A 19267-nucleotide genomic window follows, 5' to 3' on the forward strand; every position below is an offset into this window, starting at 1 on the left:
ATATAACAATATTTTATAATAAAAATAATTCTTTTAATTTATGTCACGAATCACAATCTAATACATAAAAATTTATCCATTTGATAAAACTAAACATCTCTATAATGAATACGCCATGTACTCATCGTAACAAACAAACAATGCTACAAGGAAACATTGTCATAATCAACTTATTTGACTGAATTCCAGTTCAAAAGAATTTGCTTGAATCAACATGCATCACTACTAATGTGCAAGCTGTATCCCAATGCTAATAACCATATATATAGCTGAAGAAAAATGCTACGTCTCCTTTAAAAATTAGCCTTCAATCAGCTTTTTAAATTAAATAATATTATTTAAGGATAAGTATTATTTTGGTCCTCACGTTAAGAGTCAGAATCGAAACCGTTTCTAGTATATATTTTGATTTAAAATCATCCTTAAAGTCATATTTAAATTTAAAATCGTCCTTTCTAATAAATTTTTTTAATTTATTTCTAAACTACCCCTATAAAAAATTATAAAATAAAAAAAAAACAAAAAAAAAACGCGTAGGGGGAAGGAAGAGAAAAGGGTATTCGAAGGGGGAGGAGAGGGAAAGGGAGAAGGAGAAGGGGAAGGGGGAGGGGAACGGCGCCGGTGTCGAAGAGAGAGAGGAGGGGAAGTGGAAGAAGCTGGAGAAGAAGAGGAAGAAAATGAAGGGGACGCGGGTTCGGGTGGGGAAAAAGGAAAAAGACGCGGGGTGAGGGTGGGGGGAAGGGGAGATCAGAGGGGGAGGGGGACGACGGCGGTGAAGGGGGAAGGGGGAAAGGACCGAGGTGGGGGTTGGGGGAAGGGGAGAGGGGGAGGAGGAGGGGGAAGGGGAGAGGGGGATGGGGACGGCGGCGACGAAGCTTGGAGCCGCCGTCGCCGTGGTGGTCCCGTCGTCGTTGGAGATCGCAAGGGAAAGAGGAGACGCGAGCTACTGCCGCCACCTCGCCGCCTCCGCCTCTGCCTCGCTGTCTTTGCTCGCCGCCTCGCCGCCTCTGCTTCGTCGCCTCGCCGCCTCTGTCTCGCCTCTGCTTTCTTGCTTCTATTTGGTGTTGTTTCTGTTTTTGTTTCTGTTTGGTGGTGGTGGTTGTGGTTGTGGTTGAGGTTGTGGTGGTGATGGTGGTGGTATTAGTGATGGTGCTGGTGATGGTTGTGGTGTTGGTGTTGGTTGTGGTGGTGGTGTTGGTGTTGGTGGTGGTGGTGGTGGAGGAGGTAATTGTGTTGGTAGTGGTGAGGGTATTTTTGTCCAGAAAAAATTAAAAGAACGATTTTAATACGAAAAAAACGTTAAGGATGATTCTAAATCGAAAATTACGATGGGGACGGTTTTAATTCGGACCCTCAACATTGGAGACCAAAACAATACTTATCCTTATTATTTAATTAAATTTTAATTAAAATACATTTTTAGTTTGTAGTTAAACATGTTGGTAATTAAAGTTAATTTAAATTTTAAATACTACAATTTCTCTAACTTCCTACTCACTTTATAAAGTAGTTATTTTATCATTTTCTTATTTTTTTTGTACATTCACCTCTCTCTGGTACGTTTTTTTTTCTTCTTTCATGCACGTTCTTCATAAAAATTTTCATAAAAGAGTATTATTTCTCTACAGATAAATTTACTACTTCATATTTCATAGCTTAATATATTATTATTATTATTATTATTATTATTATTATTATTATTATTATTATTATTATTATTAGATGAGTCGTGCTATTTTGTTCCTATTTTACTGGAATGATTATGCATGCTAACTCAAAACTTATTCATGATCATTGTTGAATAAAATTTTAATAAGATTATATCAACATTTGAATTAAACAATAAATAAATTATCAGTTTATGCATCAATATTCTTTTCTTCTTTTTCACATTTCTTTTTCTTCATTTCTTTCATTTTTTTAATTTTTATCTCTAGAATAATTAGAGAATACTACCAATATAAAATACTTAGACCGAATTAAAGATAAATAAAGCAGCAATTGAAGGTATTTGAGAGAAAAAAAAGGATAACAAACAAAAATTTAATAAAGGTTTATAGTTTTTAACAAAATTTTTTTATTATTAATTAGATTTTTTCATTACTTATTTAAATATTAACGCTTTTAAAATTATTAAAAAGATGTTCGTAAAAATTATTTTTTTTCAATCGTAACACGTCTAAAATTATTAAGTTATACATAAAATATTTTTGAAAAATATCTAAAATCATAAATCTATAATTTAAATTTAAACATTAAAGATAAAATTAATTTTTTATACCTTATTCGATAAGAGCTTATTTAATATTTTTTTTAATAGTTAGATTTTTTCGTTACTTATTTAAATATTAACGCTTTTAAAATTATTAAAATGTATATTCGTAAAAATTCATATTTGTTTTCAAGTGTAACACATCTAAAAATATTAAGTGATACATAAAATATTTCTGAAACACATCCAAAATTATAAATCAAAAATTTAAATTTAAACGTTAAATATAAAATTAATTTTTTTATATCTTATTTGATAAAAATTTATCTAATATTTCTTATTTTTTTATTATTTTTTAGATTTTATCGTTACTTACTTGAACATTAACGCTTTTAAAATTATTAAAATGTATGTTTGTAAAAATTGGTTAATTTTTTAATTATTTACACATCTAAAATTATTGACTTATATATAAAATATATTTGAAACACATCTAAATTATAAATCTAAAATTTAAACTTAAATGTTAAAAATAAAACTAACTTTTTTAATATCTTATTCGATAAAAATGTATCTAATATTTCTTATTTTTTTTATTAATGTTTTAAAATTATTAAAATAAATAATTAAGCTAAGTTTTTTAGATCTTATTCAATAAAAGTATATCTAATATATTAATTCAAAATATAATATCTTTTAGGGATTTTAGATATTTGGGTTAATAATTAAAACTCTTAAGATTTATTTTTTGAATTTTAAAATTAAAATCTTCAATTTTACTGAATTTAAATTTTGAATGTATATTTAAATGATAATCAGTTAATAATTAAAAATACTAAAATTGAAATAGAAATTAAAAATTTTAAATTTTAAATTTTAAATTTTAAATTTTAAATTTATTTAGTTTATATTTTGGATATATATTTAATTTAAAAAAAATATTAAATTTATTTAGATATATTTATTTTAATTTTTTTAATTATTGTAATAAAAGATTGAATAAAAGATCACTTTTAAAAGATATGATAGCTTAATAAGTCACCACAATTTTTGCATAAAAAGGAGTTTGTTAAGTAAAAGCATCAACAAACAATAATATAAGTACTTCTTCTGAATTTCAGTGATGATAGATTGCTTCCCCTGAATTTCTGTATTATAACCACATGTTTTATGATGGCCTATTCATAAGTAATTGACGTATACTTTGAGCTTCCTTCATTCTAAGACGGTTTTATTAAAATATAGAAGATAGCCAAATCAATAATAATCATTTGTATTCAAATTAAATATCATATATATTTAGTTATTATAGTATAAAATAAGTTTATATATCAAGGTTCCTCTTATACATAATAATAAATTAATAACCCTTTTTAATTCACAATATATCCTATAGTTAGTCTCCTATCTTTTAATGTAGAAATCTTTTTCATAGCTTTTGCAACACTTTAAATCTTTAATTAATATGAAGGAAAATCTCTAACTATTTGTTCTGTGAAGGAAAATCTTAATTTCATTAAGATAATAATAAGATGTGTGATATCTAAAGGACAAAACTTTATGCATCATTTTCTATAGCTAAACGTTATACATGCAACCTATAGTTAGTTAAACATTATCTTAAATATAGATATATAGCATTATTTTTCTTTAAAAAATTTATGTATTTTTTCCGTTCAAATTGTTATTAATTAGTAATATATATTTCGTTATTAATTATTTGGCTGATGAACTTTAGGTAAAGTTATTATAAGAAGTAATAGATCTAAATTAAATTTAAAAATAGTGCACGGTGTCTCTCTTATTTCATAAAATGTAGTTATCAATGACAGCTTGCTTAATTGGACCACACCTTCATGATGTAATAACTAATAATATCATCAAGACATTGATATATATTATAATGTTGATGATCACTTTACGATGATTGTGATACATATAGCATATATTAGGCATGCATTACTATATTTTTTCATGGCCTGTATCCAACTGTATCACGCTTCTTACTTACCCATTTTTTCCTGTGGATTAGAAATTAAAGTAAGAGAGAAACCTCTTCAATTGCTTGTCTCTTTCTACGTGTACATTTGATACAACATAGTAACCTAATCCTCGTGATATCTCCTCCTAACTCCTAAGTCTTAACTTCTATATATACCATGCCCTACTCTTCAACTTGCTCATATATATCTAGCTATAGTTACTACTTATTACTTATTACTATACATATATGCTATAGTTCTCTCTTGGTTAAATATTTTCTTCTCATTCAATTCAAATATTTTTCATCACCACCACTTCAAAGATTATTATTAATTGGGCACAACAATAATAGCTTTGTTTGCATTTGGATAAAGAGGTTAGTTCCTTGGAATTCCCATTAATTCTTCTTCATAGAATTCTATTATGATTATTATTACAAGTTTAATTTAAAAGTTTGTTTCTCTATTTTTTTGTTTTGATTATCCACTGTATTTAATAAATTGTTACGTATATAAGACAGAATTTAAATTTTTAATACTTATTTAAGTTTGTATCTCTGTCTTTCTATTTATTATATGCATGCATGGCTGCATGCCTGAATATACATATAATAAACCTAGTAGATATATGGTATTTTCTTTAAGATATTCATTATCATTTATACGTATACTCATTTTGTATTATGTATGGGATTAACTCGCATATTGTTTAATGATGGTGGTGAGAATGTAAAAAATTTTTTTTGTCACATAAATTTGGTTTAGTATGTATATGGTGTATATAGAAAACAACTCTTCTTTCAAGATATATCTCCAATAATCACAAGTAACATCATGTATATCATCTATTGCATTTAATAAACTTCATTTTCAAAAATATCACCTATATATGATGTGATCTTTGAGTTGTTCAAAATCTCATTAGGTTGTTAACTATGTTCCCTTTATATATTGTTCAATTATATTATATCATTTAAGTATTCTGAAATTTATATATATCAAGGCCAAATAATGCAAGCTAGGTTTAATTTGTGTACAAAACTTTAGTACTTATTATTATTATTGCCCCTAAAGAAACGCAGGAAATATAAAATGGAGAAGAAGATGAAGAAGGAAGTGAGTGAGGTATGCACCATGGATGGAGCTGTAGACATGCATGGTCATCCAGCAGTTAGAGATAGAACTGGAAATTGGGTTGCAGGAATTTTGATTTTAGGTATAATAATGAGTACTAATTAAACCAATTAACATACTCTAGAGAATATTTTTATTTTAATTTATTACTTTATTTTCCCCGTAAAATTTGAAGATTTAACTCTATTTCTATTTGTATGATCCGTCTACATTACACAAAATTGAAGCATGCATCATGCATTGCTTGTTGGACACTGATGACATACCAAAATACGTGGTAATCCGTTATTTCGTCTTTCCTAAAAGACAATTCTTAATTGGAATAAATAAATAAATAAAGATAAAGTTAGATTCATTATACAAATTGGACACGTCACTGTACCATATGTGAGTTATTTCTGTGTTTGTTTACTATTTTAAATAATAAATACATACATATACATACAGTGATACAGACACATAAAATACATATAAATTGTTTAATATTTAAAATTTGAAATACTAATAAGAAGACAAAAATAATTTTTTTTACTGAAAATCAATTTTATTCATATGATTAATGTTGGTAATCAAATGATGAAATTTTAAAACTTGTAAAAAATAAAATTTAAATAAAAATTTTTTTCATGTCTTTTTTTTTTCGGGTCAAGCGGATTGGATAGCCCCAATCCTAAGCATTACACTAATGTTTCACATATTTACACAACACACTTACACACATTATCATAAGTACTATGGGTTCTTAAACAACAATCAGCCTCAACTGAAATTTGAACCCGATGCACCTTAGAGCAAGGCAAACCTAATTGCCACTCAACCAAGTCTTGCGGTTTTTTCATGTCTATAATTCATGCACAAAGCATATAATGATTTTTTTTTTCTTTGTAGTGAACCAAGGGCTTGCAACATTGGCATTCTTTGGAGTGGGTGTGAATCTGGTACTGTTTCTAACAAGAGTTATGGGCCAAGATAATGCTGATGCTGCCAACAATGTTAGCAAATGGACTGGGACTGTTTACCTCTTCTCTCTTCTTGGTGCCTTCCTAAGTGACTCTTACTTAGGAAGGTATGCTACTTGTGCTCTCTTCCAACTTATCTTTCTTATTGTAAGTTTGCATGTACCAAATTAGAAATAAGTGTCATTAATTATTACTACATTGCTATCGACAAACTAAAAATCAGCCACTAAATAAATTATTATATATTTTTATATAAATGTGTTGTTTAATGTATTTTTAATATGTATTCTGTGTTTTTAGTATGTATATTATACGTTAGAAATATAATTATTTATATTGACTTCTCTTATTAACTTAAATTTTTAGAATAAATAATTTTTTGACATAATATTAAAGCTCTATGTACAAAAAGTTAACTTGTTAAGAGTTTGATTTTTGACATAATATAAGACAAATAAAAGAAGAAAAAAAACTTATACAAAAATCAAATAAATTCAAACAGTATTATTTATTCCTATTAACTTACGTTTTTGGAATGAATAATTTTATAATATAGATGGCTCATTTGTTGGCTGATTTTTTGTGTATAGCTAATATGATTATGATTATTATTAGAGAAAATTTCACTCTCCTCTTTTGAGAGATACTAAAATGACATTTTTCTACCTTCTATTTTAAAAATGTATATTTTCTTTCCTTATAGCTTTTAAAAGACGCCATCTTTAATCTATTTTAAATTTTGTGTGTTAACTAATATTAATTTTATCTATTTTTCAAGAAAAAATAAATTATTTTTTACAAAAATACCTTTTAGTAAAAATTTTATTTTTTTGTCATTGAATTTTGCTTACCAAAATACTTTTTAATAAATTATTTTTTATTGATTAAATTTTATTTTTACTAAAATATTTTTTAAAAAACTTTAATAATTAAATCAATTTTTTTCTAAAATACCCTTTAATAATTTTTAATTATAAAATTATAATTTTACCAAAATTTTTATTAACAATTATAGTTATATTTTACTATTAATTTTCTGATATCAATATATATTATTTTAACATTAAATAAAAAAATCTTGGTAAGATTATTTTTTGATATCAATATATATTAATTCTTATACATATTAATAGTGGTAAGATTTTTTTATTTAATGTTAAAATAATATATATTGATATTAAAAAATGAATAATAAAATATAAAAATAATTGTTAACAAAAATTTTAGTAAAATTATAATTTAATAATTAAAAAATTATTGAAGGGTATCTTAGAAAAAAATAATTTAAATAATTTTTTTAAAAAATATTTTGGTAAAAATATAATTTAATTAATAAAAAAATTTTATTAAAGGGTATTTTGGTAAGAATTTTTAATGACAAAAAAAATAAAATTTTTGTTAAAGGGTATTTTTATAAAAAATAAATTTTTTAAAAAATAGATAAAATTAATATTAGTTAACATAAAAAATTTAAAATAAATTAAATTTTTTAAAAAAATTATAAGAGAGAAAAATATATATTTTATAAATAGAGAGAAGAGGAGTGAAATTTTTCCTTATTATTATTGTTATTGTTATTGGGACATTGATGCTGATGATTAATTAATTGTATTGGTTTTCTTATTTATATATAGGGTTTGGTGGCATTATCATTGTCCTCATACATATTCCTATTGAAGCCTAAGGGATGTGGTGATGCAAAGTTTCATTGTGGATCACATTCTTCATATCACAATGCAATATTCTATGTTTCAATTTACCTAATAGCCTTAGGAAATGGAGGGTACCAACCCAACATAGCTACATTTGGAGCTGACCAATTTGATGAAGGTGATCCTAATGAAGGGCACTCAAAGATAGCATTTTTCAGCTATTTCTATTTGGCATTGAACCTTGGCTCACTATTCTCAAACACCATCTTGGACTATTTTGAGGATAATGGGCTTTGGACTATTGGGTTTTGGGCCTCTGCTGGTTCTGCTGCTATGGCATTGGTTTTGTTCATTTGTGGCACACCAAGGTATAGGTACTTCAAGCCCAGTGGGAACCCTCTACCTAGATTTTGCCAAGTTTTTGTAGCTGCTATGAGGAAGTGGAAGGTCAAGGTGCTAGAACCTGAGGAGGAACTTTTTGAGGGTGAAGAATTTTCAACCAATTATGGCAGGAAATTACTACACACACAAGGATTTAGGTATGCATAACAATTAACATTCATATACACACGTATTAATATTTACTTAATATTTTCGGACTTGTTACATATAAATTTTTTTGGCTGATTCCAATGTTTAGGATATCCTTTTGTTTCTAAAAATATAAAAAGTTTCTGAGATTAACTTACATCACATACAATATAGCAAACTATATTTTATACAATGCAACACAATTTGAAAACTATAGAAACATTGATACATACCCTGATTAAATTTGGCAGTTTCTTGGATAAAGCAGCATACATGACAACCAAGGATGTAAAAAAAATGGAAGAAAACAAATGCAATCCATGGCATGTATCAACTGTGACACAAGTTGAGGAAGTGAAATGCATACTAAGGTTACTCCCAATTTGGCTATGCACAATACTCTACTCAGTTGTATTTACTCAAATGGCATCACTCTTTGTTGAGCAAGGTGATGCAATGGACACTAGAATCTCATCTTTCCGCATTCCTCCAGCAAGCATGTCTAGCTTTGATATCCTCAGTGTTGCAGCATTTATCTTCTTCTACAGGCGAGTCCTCGACCCCTTCGTGGCGCGAAAAACAAACTCCAGAGGACTAACTGAGCTCCAGAGGATGGGAATCGGCCTAATCGTGGCGATCATGGCAATGATTTCAGCAGGGTTGGTTGAACATTTTAGATTGAAGTATGCATCAAAAGTATCAGGGTCAAGTTCACTTAGCATATTTTGGCAAGTTCCACAATATGTACTAATAGGTGCATCTGAAGTGTTCATGTATGTTGGTCAATTGGAATTCTTCAATGGACAAGCACCTGATGCATTGAAAAGCTTTGGTAGTGCACTTTGCATGACTTCAATTTCACTTGGAAACTATGTCAGTAGTTTGCTTGTTGCAATTGTCATGAAGATTTCTGCTAAGGATCAAGATATGCCTGGTTGGATCCCTGGAAACCTTAACAAGGGACATTTGGACAGGTTTTATTTCCTCTTAGCTGTATTAACTTCTGCAGATTTTCTCATTTATATTGCTTGGGCAAGGTGGTATAAATATATCAAGTTTCAAGGGAACAATGATGATGATGAAGAAGAAGAAGACATCAACAAAGTCAAAGATTTTGATCTCAAAGTGTAGTGTGTGTGTATATATATATACACATATTGTTTCTTTTCATCTTATTTGTTACTGTAAAAATTTGGACATGCTTAAATTGATATCCCAAATTTTCAGAGTTTCAAATTAAAAAAAAAATGAAAACATATATGACAAAGAATAATGACATATAGATCTCTGTATATACCACCCTAAACTTTACTAGTTGCTGTGAAGCTGGAGAAATTGGTTTTGCATTTTCTCTAGGCAGAGCAAATGGTTCTATTATATTAGTAGCTACCTATTGTATCTGGTGGTGTGTTATGGTGTAATTTTATTATATTTCAGAAAATGTATTTGGTTTCCCTTGTACTTTTTGTTGTAATGAAGAGTCTTTGATTTATCTTGCTTAATTCATATATAGCATTAGCATATATGGTACCTAAATTTGCTACTTATATTCATTGAATTAATTAACAACATTTATCATTTAATTTTTGTCTTAGAGGGTTGAAATATTAGGCTAATTTTTTTAATATTGTCTTAGCTTTGGTGTAACACTTAATTATTGGGTGATTTAATATTTAATAGAATTCTAAAAGCGTTTTGTAACACAAACAATTTATGGGATTAAATTGCTGGAACATATTTTTTTTTTTCTAAAACAATCCACGAGAGGCGTGTTATATTAGCGTATTATATTAGGTCTAACACAACAAAAATCATTTTCGTTAAAAGAGCGTCGTTACACGCGTTTTTTCTTCTTCTCTTTTTCTGTGCTTTTTCTTCTTCTTCTTTTCTGCGTTTTTTCTTCTTTTTTTAAATACACGCATACGTCCTTTTCTTCTTTCAAATTCACTCCTCCTCCTTCTCTTCTTTCACTATCGTCATCCAAAACAATGCCAATATTTTGCTAATAGATTATTTTTTTAATTGAATTGAACGGAATGCAATTACTAGATTGAATTGAATGGACGAATGTGTTCTGAATTGAATTGAATTAATAATCTCTAAATTGTAGACACATGTGTTTTGAATTTGATTTTATATAATGGATAATGTTCCGTTCATTTAGTACTATACAATTGTTTCACCTTAATAACATGTTCAATTTATTCTGCAAAAAGCTATTTTGAATTTGATTTTATATAATGGATAATGTTCCGTTCATTTAGTACTATACAACTGTTTCACCATAATAATATGTTCGGTTCATTCTGCAGAAAATAGTTTGAATTTAATTTTATATAATGGATAATGTTCTGTTCACTTAATACTATACAATTGTTTCACCTTAATAACATGTTCAGTTCATTATAAATTGAATTTAATTGTTTTGAATTGAATGGACGTAGGTATTCTGAATTGATAATCTCTAAGAGGAGGAGAAGAAGAAGGAAAGAAGAAAAACTTGCGTGTGCAAATTTAGAAAGAGGAGGAGGAGGAGGAGAAGGGAAGAAAAAGAGTATGCACAAATTTAAAATTTAAAAGAAGAAGAAGAAGAAATACAAGGAGAATGAAAAGGAAAAGGAGCTAGAAGGTGAAAGAAACAGAAAAAGAGAAGGAAAACAGCGCGTCATTTAAAAAGTTGTTACAATAACTGGAATAAACATAAAATTTTGCTTAGATATAGAGTTTTATTATTTTTTATTATTAAAAGGTGTATTATGAATCCACAAAAGCCGTATTATAAATTCGAAGGGAATATATTGTACCTCTTTAATAAAAACATATAAATGAAGTATTATAAAAAGAATAATGAACCGTGAATATGTGAGTGAGTGTTCTTCCTTAAGAGCCCTTTTTTTTTTAATTGTGGGTGAGAAAAAAAATTGTTTGAATGAATTCAATAAGAGTATAAAAATAGAGTTAGAGAGGTGTTAGTTTAAAAATATATAGAAAAAGTATAGGTAGACAATGAAAATATTATACAATGTGAATAATGAATGTATCGGATGTTCATTTCACTAGGTGTATGGATGGTTATTCTAATATTAAGATTTATGTGAGTAATTTGAAAGTATAGTATATTTTTATTTGATTGGTAGTTGTTTATGTTGTTTAGAAAAATTATTGGTTATCTAGCATTATCCAAATATATATAATAATCATGTTTTTTCTCAAATATTTAAAAGTGTAAATTTTATATGTGAAAATTCATGTGATGTTATTGTTCTTTTTATAATAACGTATGAATAATTTAAGACTGTAATTTGTTAATATGTAAATAAATAAATATTAAAGAGATAGAGTTACAAATATTTTTATAGAAATAATGTTAGATAGTCAAAGAATAATTACAATATAAAAATGTTACATAAAATTTTTATTCTTTTGATAAGCAAGTGACATACACCTCTTTATCACTTATTTTCCTTATCACCCACCATTTTGTTGCGTGTTTAGAGTCATTAATATTCTTTTCAAAATCAATTTTAATATCTCAAAAATCAAATTCCTAGCATCCCTCAATCACATTATTACCCATTAAAATACAAAAAATTTCTGCAAAAATTATAGATATTAAATTAAAATTTTTTAACAACTTCTTCTATACAACTTATATTTTACATATAGACTATTAAAAAATAAAAATAAATTTTAAAAAATAATTATTAAATCATCGTATTAAGATCAATAAACAAGCATACATATGAATATTAAATAAAAATATTAAAATAATTAAAATCATAACTTATTAGTGCATATATGAGATAATTTGAAGAATACAATAAGATATATAGTTTAAAATTTGATAATATTAATTATAAAAATTTATTAATTATAGACATCATATGTATAAAATTAGGAATATTATGAGTACAAAATTATGGATGTTATTAATATGAAATTATAAATATTATGTGTATGAATTTATGGATATTATGAGTAAATTTATCAATTGAATAAATTAATTTAAGAATTTAATATTTTTTTAAATTTAATTATGATAAAATTTAAAAACATCTGTATTAACTGTATAGTTACTTATGCAATAACTAAAAAATGATATGTGTATGAATGTAATATCTAATAAACATGAATTTAATTTTGGGAGCTCATCGTGGTTCCATTTTCCGTTTGGTCTAAATGTATGAAAAAGTATAGGGTACCAATATATTATCTGCCAACTTTTTGTCAATAATAATTAATTATTATATTTTAAACATATGTATAAAGAGACACATCCATAAAATACATATATAGAGACACTTCCATTAGACACAGCTATAAAAAATATTTTTATTAGACACACCCACAAAAATACTTTTATTAAACACAGTTATAAACAAGAGTTGGTAGAAGTTGACAAAAATATTAGTAACATAGCGGAATTGAGGCTAAATGTATTAATTAACGTAACTGAAGTGTTTATATTAAGTAGTAATATAGGCAGGTCCAGTGCTGCCATGGAGATTTTGGGCTTAGGTAGTTGGATTTTTTGGTATTTTGAATTGTAATACTAGTTTATTCTAGTAGTGTTGCTATAAAAATAATAAAAGTAATTTAAATTCAGTTAGTCTATAAATTAAATAGGTTCGATAAATTATAAATTTTTGTATTGAATAATTTATTAATAACATATTACTTGTTAATTTTCTTAGTTTTAATTCTGAAAAGTTTGGCTCCAAAATTATAATTTATTTACAATATAAACAACTTCTCAACACTACTGAGATTATTCATTAATCATTCAAATTTTCTTATTCATTAATAATTTGAATAGAAAAAAATTAATACTTCATATGCTAAATTTTTTCTAAAAATAATAACATATCACTTACTAAGCAAGTGTAAAAAATGATATTTTGAACATAAGTTATTAGTTTTACTTCAAAAAATTTAGCCAAGTAGTTTGAAAGATATAAATTTTTAAAATTTAGTGGTTGTTGCAGATTTTTTGATTTTCTACTTCTGTAGTATCAACTTTCACTCACTATAACTCTTTATTTATTAAGCATTTTGAATTTTTTCTAAAGGAATTTTGAAAAATATGTGAATCTAATTTAAATGAGTACAAATTTCATTTTCATAGCTATTTTGTAGATTTAGTTATGTCTCTTGAAAGTGAGGCTGTTCGTAGAAAATTCATAAACAATTACTAAAAATAGGACAGAATTTTTAATTAACATTTAATTGACCAAAATTAACATTTAATTGACCAAATGAGGTCCTATTAATATGAAATTTGTTTCTTCAAAAGATTAGGGACGTTGAGTGTGCCCTCGCCAAAATTTAAAAGTGTGTAAATTATCTCTGGGACACGATTAAAATTAAACGGTGAGGTATTAAAAGTTAGAATTTCACACTCAACCGCTCAGTTTATACCTTAAACATCGTCTATTCAACTTTCATAGAACTTTCGCATTTAAAAAACTCTAACAATGAAGTTACAACGAATTCCTAATATCCAAACCTCTATACATCAAAGTGTATTCATTAAATAACTACACATTAAATCCTAGCCTATTAATTATAAACTCTAACAAGTAGCAACAAATTAATCTAATATTTATAACTAATTTTAACCAAATCTATCAGAATTACTCCTCCAAATAAATGATACTATATTAGGACTAATTCTACTGTAATACATATCATAATCAACACCAAATTTAGAGAAAGACCTAAGATATTCATGATTCCATAATTTTTTTCAAAAAAATTAATACTGTTATCATTAGATATAATATTATATTATTAATTAATTATATATTAACATATTAGAGATAAAAATTACATATAAACAACTCCACATGCATAACGTGTACTATAATGTCAATAGAGAGTATTTTTTAATTAATTAATTAATTAATTAATAATAATAATAATAATAATAATAATAATAAAAAAGAGTACAAATATATTATACATGAATATGTAATAAATTTATAATAAAAATTTGTTAACTCAATAATAATAACTTAACTCATTTAAAAATTAAGTTGATTCAAATAAAATAAAATTATAATCTTTTTAATTAAATTTATTTCATGTTTTACTATACTCTCTTCAGAAACTAGAAAATTACTTTCATTATTTTTATAATAACACTATTAGATTAAACTAGTATTATAATTCAAAATGTCAAAAAATCTAATTACCTAAACCCAAAATCTCTATGGCTCAGTAATACAGACACTAGACCCATCCATGTTACTACTTAATATAAACACTTCAGTTATATTAATTAATAGATTTAGGCCAAACAAAAAACGGAATCACGATGAGCTCCCTTACCGTTATCACATCAACACAGTGTCTTTGACCGGTCTCCACAAACACGTGTCATATCCCAACAACAACACATACAGTCCGCATGACATGATGATTATGTTGGTAAACACCATAAAACTTTCGTTTAATTTTTAAATGTTAGTTGTATATAACGATGGATGTTATGTATATGAACTTACGAATATTATGTGTATGAACTTAGTTAGTACAATATAATTATAAATGCACACAAAAATACAAAAAAATAAATCAGTTTATTATCATACCTCATCAAAGCTAGTGTGGTTTTTCATATTTTTGAGAATTAGTTGGCTGGCAACAACCTCATCGGGTGAGTCCATCTGTTTTTCAAATTCTTCAGCACTTTTTATCATAAGTGTCGTATTAAGGTCGAATTCAAATGTCATACTATTTGCAATGATAAAGACGACTTCTTGTAAAAAATTTTGACCTATTCTAATTGTGCTTGCAATGGTATTAGAGTTGTGAATTTTGAACGAAAATAATTGAATTAACGAAAACAAAACCATATTAGGGTAGCTTTCAGGTTTTGTATCTCCATTTAATGATGATAAATGACTTAACAAAAACAAAAAATCAATTACAATAAACTCATTTAATATAAATTATCATCACTGTTTTTTATAATTATTATTAGTCTTTATTATATTCTTAAATATAAAAATCAAATTATAAAAGAAAATATTAAGTATTGATTACAAGAATGCCTAATAGTAAAGAATATGATATTATAATTAATGTCATTAATAAGTGGGGCTGATAAGAATATGATAAATGGATTGATAGGATAGTGAGATAAAAAATAAAACGGTTGTATGTTAAGTTATATAAATGAAGTAAATTATAGAAAGTTTTGGCTAATTATGGTTGAAAATTTTTTGTTACCAAACTTTTTCCTTTCTATAGATAGCATGAGTTAATATTTGATGGTTCGTTCAACTTTAAATAATGTATGTGGCTAACAAAGTAAGCATAAAAGAGATATTTTCGATCTACTAGTAAATACGACACAAATGTCTATTATCGAATTATATCTTGAGTTCAAAAAATTGGTTGGGGTTGATTTAAAATATATTTAAATGTGGAGTTAATATTCAAATTGTCTCTTAAAATTTGTCTGAAACTTTAAATTAGCCTTTGAAATTTTAATTAGGGTTAAGTACTTTTTTCATTCCTAAAGTCTTGGCTCAAAATCAAAATCGTCTCCGACCTTTTTTTATTATTAAAATCATCTTCAACGTTACAAAACGTTATAAAATTATCTTTTTGTCCATGAACAATATTTTTTGGACACTTTTATCCTTAAACAAAAATAAAAAAAACTACCAAATCGGTCGAAAACTGGTCAGTCGAACCGAATTGGTAACCGACCGGTTCAGATAAAACGACGCATTTTTTTATTTGTAAAAAAAAAACAACAAAAGAGAAGCATATCCATTCGTGTCTTCATGAACTAACTCCCCCCAATAATTCATTCATTCGTCACTCCCTAGACTGGAGAACTCTGAAGCAAAGGGAACCCTAGCCCTTCATCACCGCCGCCGTTCCGAGGTCCTCAGCGCCACGGCTTCTTCCTCTTTCCCGTGTTCGGAACCAGTAACTCGGCACGTCGTCTTTATCTTCGCTGGCTTCTCGGCACGAAACCCAGGTTAGTGGCTTCTCGTCTTCATCTTCACTTAATGTTCGGTCTTCTTCTTGGTTTGAAGTTCTAAAAATTGTTGTTCTTCGGTCTTCTTCTTTTTCAATTTTTGTTCTATTTTTCTTCAATCCTTCTTCTTCGGTCTTAGTTTGAAGTTTAGTTCTGAATATTTTGTAAATTGTAATTGCTTGTTGTTGATTGATTTGTCTTGTATTTTCTGATTGTTCTATTACTCTGTTAAATCATGTGTATTAAAATAAATTTACTCTGTGAATGAGAAGATGAAGATGAAGAAGATGATGAAGGGTTGTTGTTGTGAATGAGAAAGAGAAGAAGATGAAGAAGAAAGAAGATATGAGAAACGGGTTGTTATGAGAAGAAGAAGATGAAGGGTTGTTGTTGTGAATGAGAAAGGAAGAGAAGAGGGATCTGCTGTCTGCGTTTGCTTACATGTTTTTTTTTTTATTTTTGTTTAAGGGTAAAATTATCCAAAAAATATTGTTCATGGACAAAAAGATGATTTTATAACATTTTGTAACGTTGAGGATAATTTTAATAACAAAAAAGATTGGGGACGATTTTGATTTTGAGCCAAGACGTTAGAGATGAAAAAGTATTTAACGCTTTTAATTACTTCAATTTGGACTTTGAACTTTTATTCTATAACTCAAATTAGCTGTTCAAATAATTTTTGCTAATGTAACATGCTGACGTAAATAGTCAGTACCATATGTCATACCAACACTTGACCATGTGGAATGAAGGGATAATGCATCTGTTAATTAGGTTGTCTTTGTTTTATGGAACTATGATTGAGACTGAAAGACTAGGACTGAGAATTGTATTTGGTAACAAGAGACGGGATTGAAAATTTCAGTTCCTTTGCTTTATTATTCGCAGAAATTGAGAACACATGTGACTGGAAATTTTAGGGACAAAAATTAAAATTTTAATAATAATTTTTTTAAAAATATTCTCATATAAATTTTTAAAGTCTAAAATTATCCCACAATCTCTATATTTATTTTAAACTAAACATGATACTGAGACATAACTCAATCTTGTATATTTTACACCAAATATAATACAAAAATTTAATTTAATCTCAATCTCTTAATTTCTATTTTTTAGTTCCAATCTTCCTTCTAAACATAACCTTAGTGAGATGTGGTATGCTAACATGGACGATAGTGTCATGTGTCATAACACATTTTTTTACGTATTAGTTATGTGCTACGTGTTATAATACGATTTGTCCATATGTCATTAATATATTATCATTTTAAATTATTCAAATTGCTTTTAAATTTTCACTCATGATTCATTGTAAACCTTGAAATTAAAGAATGTGATCAAATTAGTCTTTGAATAGTTTCATTTATATTTTTGATTTTTTTAAAATAAATAAAATAAATATTTTATTCACTAAAATAGGTAATTTATACCATTTTTATCGAAATCCATTTTATTACTTATCTCGTTTACACTGTAAATAATTTTTACTTTAAACATATCTCAATTACACTTAAAAAAAATCCCTTTTTTTTCATGAGTTTACAATTATTAATATTGTTTGAATCTATTAATTTTTTTTATATTTTTTATATATTACATAAATACAAAATTTCATATAAACATTTTTAAATTTTTTATTTTGATCGTATATTTTTTTATAATAATTCAATGTTAATAAATTTATAACATATATTTATATTATTCAATAAGATAAATATATGATTGACTACAATATGAATTTTTTGTATTTTGATCTAAATTATGTCTATTACCATCAACACTAATTAATTAAAAAAAAAGATCACCTATATGAAAATTATTACAAAATGATTTGCTTAAAAATATATATAAAGAGAATGATTAAATTTATCTTTTATATAAACATTAATAACCTTTTGTTTTTTTTCCTCTTTTTCAAATTCATTATCAAAATAAAACCTTCACGCACCTTTGTTCATGAACTATGAGCCCGTCTGAAAAGTAGCAGAAGCTACTTTTTCTGACTTTTGGATTATGAAAAGTCACAATCTGTATATTTGACACAATTTTAAAAAAGCTTTTAACTTCTCGAAAAGTTAATTTTTAACTTTTTGAAGAAGTAAAAATAGATGACTTTTCTCTTTCTCGATAAGTCATTATACCACTTACTTAAAAAAATTAATTTCAAAACAAAAAATTCTACTTTCCTTCTTTGACTCTATAAAAAATACTGACCATTCACGACCATTTTCATGCAAGGTCTGCTAGAAGCACTGACCTTCCACCATCATTCTACCATCATTCTCACGCAATGTTCCAAACCTCACCATTTTTACGTAATGTTTCATCTGATGGAAGTATTGATCCTCCACCACTATTTTCAGACAATTTTGTATCTGAACAACCTACTATATATATTCCTTCTAAGTATTTTTTTATCATTTTATCACTCTATTTTTTATTATTAAATTTATATTTAACTGTGGTATGAAATTTCAGTTTTAATTTTATTTTTTTCACATGTGATTTTATAGCTTGCTATTATTTTCATAGTTAATTATAACAAGTTTTTTGACCTTAATAAAGGAGAAGGGAGTTCTAATAGGAGTAAAAAAAATAAAAAATAGCAACAAAATATATATTGACACACATTTTATATTTATTTTTTATTTTCACCTACCATATCATACACAATATTAGTGATTAGGTTATGTAAAATCAACATTCAATATTAGAAAGTATTTGTTATTATCGTTATTTTAATATTCATTCTCTTTTCTTAAAAAAAATCATTTTTTGAGTTATTTATCCAAACG

At 26.5% G+C, this 19267-nt stretch overlaps 1 protein-coding gene across 2 annotated transcripts; it reads left to right on the top strand.

Annotated features, from left to right (window-relative positions):
• The first annotated feature begins 4132 nt into the window (after positions 1 to 4132).
• LOC112797793 (protein NRT1/ PTR FAMILY 7.3) lies at positions 4133 to 9972 on the top strand. 2 transcript variants are annotated; one of them, XM_025840881.2, is made up of 5 exons: positions 4133 to 4571; positions 5269 to 5410; positions 6217 to 6434; positions 7922 to 8478; positions 8722 to 9972. In XM_025840881.2, the coding sequence occupies exons 2-5, from the start codon at positions 5287 to 5289 to the stop codon at positions 9599 to 9601; spliced, it is 1779 nt and encodes a 592-aa protein (XP_025696666.1). In that variant the 5' UTR covers positions 4133 to 4571; positions 5269 to 5286; the 3' UTR covers positions 9602 to 9972. The 2 variants fall into 2 exon arrangements, with proteins under 2 accessions (XP_025696666.1, XP_072092297.1); XM_072236196.1 differs by lacking the exon at positions 5269 to 5410 and having other exon boundaries at positions 4428 to 4571.
• The last annotated feature ends 9295 nt before the right edge of the window (positions 9973 to 19267 follow it).

Source organism: Arachis hypogaea, chromosome 4 (genome assembly GCF_003086295.3).
Source record: "Arachis hypogaea cultivar Tifrunner chromosome 4, arahy.Tifrunner.gnm2.J5K5, whole genome shotgun sequence".
In the NCBI taxonomy this organism is placed as follows: Eukaryota; Viridiplantae; Streptophyta; class Magnoliopsida; order Fabales; family Fabaceae; genus Arachis; species Arachis hypogaea.

What these genes read in the sequence shown, in the direction of transcription:
- LOC112797793 (XM_025840881.2), top strand. Translation starts at nt 5,287, where the DNA reads ATGGAGAAGAAGATGAAGAAGGAAGTGAGTGAGGTATGCACCATGGAT. An exon ending in TCCAACTTATCTTTCTTATT is followed by an intron (nt 6,435 to 7,921) that starts GTAAGTTTGCAT and finishes ATTTATATATAG; the next exon opens with GGTTTGGTGGCATTATCATT. An exon ending in CTACACACACAAGGATTTAG is followed by an intron (nt 8,479 to 8,721) that starts GTATGCATAACA and finishes TAAATTTGGCAG; the next exon opens with TTTCTTGGATAAAGCAGCAT.